Here is a 7537-nt window from a genome sequence, read left to right as displayed (position 1 = left end):
CCTGCACCGGAGGAGGCACTCTGGAGAAAAGCGCTTTAAGTGTACTGAGAGCTCACATCTCACTCGGCCCCTGAGAATTCACACTGGACAGAAACCATATATGTGTCATGAGTGTGGGCATAGCTTCAATCAGAGATCCAATCTTACCAAACATTGGAGAATACATGCACGTGTGGAAAAATAATCAGTGCCAGCTCCGCCTGTAGCAAAGGATGCACACAGGAGAGAAGCCATAAAAGTGTCCAGAATGTGGGAAGAGCTTTAGCCAACCATCTCATGTCACTCATCACCAATGGATCCACAGTGGGGGAAAAGCCCTAAATGTGTGTGGAGCATGGGGAAAGCTTTGAGCAGGGCTCAGATCTCATTAACCACAGAAGAACCCACACTGGTGAGAAACCCTATAGCTGCAACCAGCTGTACCTCAGTGGGTATTCCAGCCTCATTGAATGCCAGAGAATTCATACAGGAGAACATTCGTATATGTGTGATGATGCAGGAAATGTTTCTGGTTCCAGCCCAAGCTTCTGCGACATCAGAAACACTATGCTTGACATAATTAAATCTGAATGACAAATGCCCTTTGGTGGTGGGCAAGGGGTGCTCAGGCAGTATACAAAAACTAGAACTGAAACATAATCCAGACAAGGTAGAGTTGATCATGCTGGGTAGCCTAAATACCTAGAAAAGGGATGGAAATGCCTGTGCTGAATGACTCCTCCACCAACAGATCGAGTTTGTAGCTTATGAACATTCCTGGATCTAGGCCTCTTTGATAGACAAGTCAAGGCAGTTTTATCAGCTTTGACTGATTTACCATCTGTACCCTTTTCTGGGGCAGAGGGCCCTGCATACTGTTCAGGGCATGTCCTGCTAATTTACCAAGTGGAGTAATGTGATGTCATCTATATGTAACTGCCTTTGAAAGCTGTGCAATTAGTTCAGAATGCGGCAGCCAGATCAATCTCTGTTGTTAAAACTGCATGTAGCACTCCAGTTCTGCAATATGCTGAGTTATGACTGAGTTATCACATCTGTGATCTGAAACCTTTCTTGCAGAAGAAAACAGGTGGACTAACACTGGGAAGGAACAGCAGGTCAGGCAGACTCACCATACTGATCAGCTGTAACAAAAAGCTGGGTTTGTTTCTTCATGCTAATGTGCTAAGTTCTAAAGCTGTGGCGTGGAATAGAAAAATGAAGGTGAAGCACATCACCAGGGTTGCTCTTAATATTGTAAATATTAAGTACAGGGGGGGAGAGAGAAATTGCTTTATAACTACTTAGCAAAACTCTTTGAAGTAAAGCTGTTATGTACTGAGCTGAATCCTAGAACAATAGGATCCAGAATGCAGCAGTCTGATTGGTCCGCAGGAGCCACCCAATCCAGCTCCAGATGGAAGCGAATCAGCAACCTGATTGGCCTGCAGGAGCAGCCAATCAGGCTTCTGAAGGAGGTAAATCCGCAACCTGATTGGCCTACAGGAGCAGCCTGGAATTAGCCAATCACGCGGGCCCCATTGTGCAAATAATGTATAAATACCTGTAGCTAGATGTTTTGGGGAAAGATTCATTCATTGCTACTATGAGCTGAATAATGAGCATGAAATTCACACTTGACTCCGAGTATATTTCACTGGCGACGAAGGTGGGATTCCACTGAGCTGACTGCCACGCACAGCACCGCAGCACGCCACACTGCTGCATCGCACCATGCAGCCAGGCTTCAGCTCTGGGACCCAAGGAACTCAGAATGGCAACCGACAGCAGCTTCTTGCCGTTCAACCCAGCATCAGGAGACTGGGAAGGGTACACCACCCGTTTCAACTTCTTCCTAGAAGCTAAAGAGGTCACCAACGATGCCACGAAGAAGGCGACATTCCTCAGCGTCTGCGAAGAGGAGGCGTTTGAAATTGCTCAGGCTCTCCTTGCACCTGAAGACGTCGCTACCGTTTCTTACAAAACAATGATGGAACGGCTAAAGGGGCACTTCTCGCCGAAGCCCTCAGTGGTAGCTTGCCAAAATGCCTTCTACGCAAAGCGGCAAGCCCCTGGGGAAACCATAACCGGGTTTCCATCTGATAAGAGAATTATGGCTTTCAAGACAGAAGGCCTTTTCACTCATGTCTTCTCCTGCAATGTGTAGAGATGGACTGGCATCGCACCCACTAATCTGCACCTTACTGTGAGTTCAGGACCAGTGAGAAAGGCTGCAGACTTCATTCAATGTGTGTTCTTAATTTAGGTCTCTCAATCGATTTCTAAAGGTTCTGTGATAAAGGCTTTCCAGCACCAAGAGAAACAGGGAAGGAGGGCGGGAGGTGGGCAAGACCCCTATCCACATCACAAACACTGGATATCAATGCCCCTTATTTTTCACCTGGGAATTCTTTCTAATACTACCATAGTAGTAATTTAGCTCAACCCTAGGACAAAATGCTTCTGCACTGCATTGTCCGGTACTGGCTTTTAAGCCACTCTAGACGCATGTAGCAATTTCCCCAGCACTTACACCAATCTTCAGAGCCATGGTTAGCGTTTCTAAGCAACAAATGTCAGGAAAGGGGAAAGGGTAACTTATTTTACAGTTGCCTCTCTAAAAAGCAATGAAAAATGCTAGCGTGATCCAAACTATATATTTACTTATAGGAATGCCGTATTGATTTCAATGCAATTTACTCTTAAGTAAGTAGATTTAGGATTACAACCTGAATACTCTGTCCATCACGCTAGAAGCAATGTTAAGATGCCTCATGTCCACAAGATGGTGTTGTTATCTCAAGAATGTATTCCAACTGTGTGTGATAGTCAAGGCTACACAGGAAGCAAAAAGCTTCTCGTGGTCACTGGATAGAATATAGCCAACATACCTAAGGCATTTGTTGCAGTATTGGATAAATACTCCCCCCCCCTTCCTGCCATGAAACGTCTTTCTTGTGAACACTGTAAGCATAGTGTTGCAATTAACGTGAAATATGATCGCCTGCAACACGGCAGGATCTGCCATACCCCACATATTCTATCTGTTTATGACAAAACTAAATCAATCTGTGGCACAAAAAGAGGACAAGAGCTCAGTCAGAAATAGAAGTGGCAGTATACAACTGTGTTGTGAGCAGACTCTTCAGGAGCCTGCACAAATAGCCCAGCTATTTTTGTAACATTAGGTTTTGGCAGGATTGAGAAGCTGCTGGAACAGAAACAACAAATGCATTTTATATATTTGATTTAGATATTCTGCCTTCCTTCCACAAGCACTTTCAAAACAGCATACATAGGTTTTAAATGGTAATATTAAAGCACTGAACAAACCCAGACCTATTTAGCTTCAGCAAGGTTCCTGTATTATGTGCTTTCAGCCTATGCCCTGAGGCTAGAATGATAGCACCAGAAACATAAAATGCAACCAAAGGAACCTCCCAAATATTCCCAGACTAAACTGTTGACTAACCTGCCTTTCCTGCCTCTTATTGTAGTCGCTTAAACTAAGGTTGTAGTCCACTAAAAAGGGGTCGCAGGTGGGAATATTTGTTTTCAGGAAGCAGACCAAGTGTTCTCAGACAGTGGCAGCCTGCCAACAGTTCCTAATTTTTAAGTATTCCTTTTCATGCTGCTGCTGGCCTGAGCAATGCCACTTGGGACTGGCCAGCTTCGAGGCAGTATGAAATACCCAGTTCAGTTTTGGCTTCACTGCTATCCTCAGAAGTGCTAGAGCCCAGGCACTGGTTACAGCAGTCAGACATCACGCTCAATTTTGTCTACTTAGCCCAAGCATAAAACAAATTCTTGAGGATCATGTGCCACTTCTGAACTAGATCTGCCTTCCCAGCATTGTGGCAGATTCTTGGGCTATTGATGCTTTAGAAGAACAAAATGTGAACAAAGCTGGTGTTTCACCCAACCTATTTATTGTTCAAATTTTCTGTTGCCTTATTGAATGGCCACAGCCAATTACCAGAAAAGGAGCGATATTGGTCCTTGTAGAAGTATAAAAGCAATGGCTATTTTCCCCTCTTTTGCACCCTGATTTTCTCATTCTAGGTCTGTTGTTGTCTACCAGTTGGCTTTATTAAGAAAAAAAATCATTGTCAGCAGAACCCAGGCTTGAGCTCTGCTTACGAAAGGACCAATCAGCAGAACTAGCTGAAGCCTTTATGGCTATAGTTCAACTGTAAGGCAATGCTGATACATCATATCAGACAACAGTGAAATAATATGGCACATTCTCATTACAGCAAAATCTACTAAGTTTCACTTTCAAAACAAAACATTAATCTCACTGGTGGCTCCCATTCCTGAATGAGAAGGACATTAAAAGAAAAATACAGGAACTCCAATATGTTCCTCAATATTACCCTGTCCTCCTTAGTGCAGTGCCCCAGGTCTGAGTTTTGGATCATTTCCGGATAGGTGTAGAATTGATTCTGCAGTATTTCTTGAAAATGCCATTTCAAGAAGTCTCAGCAATGGGAAGAAAGAGCAAATGGTGAGAGCCCCTTGAACCTGTGGCAACTTTCCCTGTCAAATCTAGGATGCAGAGCAGTACAAGTGAGAAGTCAGTCATATCGGGGAGGGAATATATATCATACAAGAAAGCAGCTCCCATAATACTGTGGGTTCAGAGATGACTGAGGATAAAAATATGGAGACACCATCTTTGCTGGGAGATCAGAAGATGAGCTTGGCAAAAGAAATCTGCTCCATGTTTCATTTCCTTGTCAACGGAGCTTCCCCTTTCCAAGGGGTTGACTGGATGAGAGCAACTGGTTGGAACTAGCTTCTGAACAGGATCTCTATTCACATGATGAAACAGACAAGAGTCTGAATATTATCAGGTGAGAACACACATCTTGGAAGCCTGTGTGACTCAGCAGTATCACTGTTTCTGTTTTCCAAGTCCATTAACACAACTCTTCTACAACAGCATCACACCACGAGGGACATCCTTGTTGGGAACTCATTCTGAGGGGGAAAAGAGAGGCAAACACTGTGAAACACTAAATCACATCTCTCATAACATGAAGAGAAAAATGTATCCTCAGCAGGGAACAAAAACTGGGTGCTTGGCTTCTGCTTTCAGAAACTTTAAGTAGCCTCTTACAGTGTGGCTTCCCTACATGCTAACTAGCTTCATGGTGGCATTTATCAAATCTTTCTATCTTTAACCACCTGCCCACCAATATCACAACCTCAATATGAAGGGGCCAATTCGTACCTTCTGGAAGCCTGCTGGAAGACCCCTTGTTTTCATTCCTGGTTCAAACCATGTCCAGGGTAATTGTTCATTTAAGTGCTCCATCATGAGCTCAGAGTGCAGTTTCTCAAGGCTCCACACAACCTTTTTGCAGCATTGTCTATATTCAAAATTAACTGCTCATCCAGATTTCCTTTTGTGCTGTACTTTCCATGCGCAGGTCCACACTTTAAAGCTCTGTGTCCGAGTGGTGGGGTTTTTTTGGGGGGTGCTTTCCCTGGGTCCCAGTGCTTTCCCTGGGAAAATCCACATTTACCACTGAATTGACACAAACAGCAATCTGCGAAAAACCTGATTGCCATTTGCTTCAATTCAGTTGTAAATCTCGAGTTGTTCTGGGGAAAGCACTGGGTTAAAAGAAAAACCACTCAGGCCTGGACCTGGAAAGCCAGGACCTGTACCCAGAAACGTGGCACAAAAGGAAGTCTGGATGAATCTAGATAAAAACCAGAAATCTCATCACAAGGATCTCATCACAAGGGTCACAGCAGCTCCTTGTAAGCTGCCAGATGGCACGTGCACCTTCCTTTCTCCATCACCCAAGCCAACATAATTGCACTAACTGATCTTCCTCAGATCAATAATTCTCTAGTTATACATGTGTGTGCTCAATACTTCTTTATGGCCAGAGCTGCCATGAATGTGCTTCCTTTAACTGAGTGATCAGTGGGCAATTTTCTGACCGATCAGTCAAAAACTGCACCAGGCAGCCTTCTAAATTAATTTGGCACATCAGTGGATTATCAGCTAGTGCAAGTACTTTTAACTACTCAACAAGCAACAAGTTATTAAGAAGGAAATATATAGGTTTTCAATTTTCCCATCCAACACCACCAGTAGACAGATAATTAACAACTGTTCCAACTGCTCAAAAAATAAGGTGAACAGATGCCACTTCCAAATGTTGTCTAGACTCTGAACTTTGGAAACTTTTAAAAGAATTGTCTTTCTACTCAGGTCACTAGGATCAAATCAGGCAACTATTGCTTTCACCCATCATCAGTGACCCAGAATTCATTTACGATTTACTGAAATTAGATTATTTTGCTTCCTTTCTTATCAACCCCTAGCCTGACCCCTTCTGCTCAAGATATTCCTCTTTGTACTCCTCAGTTCTCTGAATCAAGGCAGATTTTTTTATAATGCATTTTGTACTCAGATTCTAAGGCCTAAGACTGAAACACGTAAGCGGCCACGATTTTCAGGCTCCCCCTGCAACAGGTGTGCAAGCAGGGCTGAGATCTTTCCCCAGTTGCAACTTGAGTAACAGAACCAGAGTACAAAAACATTGACTACGAAGCAGCCCTAAGTTGTTGCCCCATCAGCCCAGAACCTAGCCACCCTGCCTGGTGATTCTTGCTCAGCCCATTTGGATCAGGAGTGTCAGACATGGCCTCACTGTTTTCTTGGGTTCTTTCTTCCTTTTCTTATCTGAGTTATTCAGGCTTGGCTGTTCTCTGCTTCTGTATGAAGGGCCTCGGCTCAACTCCCGTTCGCTGTATGGCGGCAGAGTGTCTTCCCCTTCCTCTTGCTGTGGAGGTTGTTGTTGTTGTTGCTGCTGCTGCTGCTGCCCTGGTTTGTAAGTGGATGGTGGCGACCAAGCATAGTATGTCCCTCCTCTCTGGCTGGATTGCGAGCTAAACTTTGAAGGTGTCCCGCCATGATCACCACCTTCATCATAGCTTCGCGATTTCCTCTCAAGGGCACTGGTAAGGTAGGAGTGGTCATACTTCTGACTCCCTCCCGGTGTCCGACACACTAGCCTAGGCAAGTGTTTCTCTTCGTGGGCACGTCTCCTGGGTGGGCTATACGTCCAGCCCCGATCCGAATCTGTCAACGGCTCACGGTTTCCTGCCCTGTGCTTGCCATAATACTCATCAGATGAGTTTTCTGGGTGTTGAACTGCACCCCCACGTGCTCCTCTGGATCCTGTCCTCTCAAAGCGCCGGGGCTCCTGAAGGCCTTCTGTCCGACAGACGTGCTGACTGTAGGACTCAGCGAAGGCTGCAAGTTCATCCATGGAGACAGCCGGCACTCCCATGGAGAAACTCTTCCTTGAGAGCATTTCTGACTTGCATCTCTGCTGGCTGAAAGAGACGGGAAATGGTTCGTGGTTTTTGTTTCAAATCAGTAAGCCAGTCTTGTAACTGGACTTGCCTGCTCGTCTAGGGTGAGCAAGCAATAAACCCCAAGCGAAGCACCTGAATGACATATGCCAACAGCCTAATATCCTTCTGCTTAGCAAAGGATACACACACACACACACACATGTGTGTGTGTTCT

At 44.8% G+C, this 7537-nt stretch overlaps 1 protein-coding gene across 5 annotated transcripts in view; it reads right to left on the bottom strand.

Moving 5' to 3' along the window:
• Positions 1-3880: 3880 nt before the first annotated feature.
• ILDR2 (immunoglobulin like domain containing receptor 2) overlaps positions 3881-7537 on the bottom strand; it is a 42921-nt gene continuing 39264 nt past the window's right edge. For 3 of the 5 annotated variants that reach the window (XM_082221478.1, XM_082221476.1, XM_082221479.1), the window contains 2 exons: positions 6601-7341; positions 3881-4962 (listed from right to left, as the gene is read on the bottom strand). In XM_082221478.1, coding sequence (XP_082077604.1) covers positions 6615-7341 — 727 coding nt within the window. In that variant the 3' untranslated portion in view covers positions 3881-4962; positions 6601-6614. The remainder of the gene's footprint in view (positions 4963-6600; positions 7342-7537) is intronic. The other 2 variants (XM_082221477.1, XM_082221480.1) reach the window with 1 other exon arrangement.

This window comes from Podarcis vaucheri, assembly GCF_965113315.1.
Source record: "Podarcis vaucheri genome assembly, chromosome: 4".
Classification (NCBI taxonomy): domain Eukaryota; kingdom Metazoa; phylum Chordata; class Lepidosauria; order Squamata; family Lacertidae; genus Podarcis; species Podarcis vaucheri.
The sequence above is the reverse complement of the archived record's forward strand: the minus strand, read 5'-3'. Positions and strand labels throughout refer to the sequence as shown.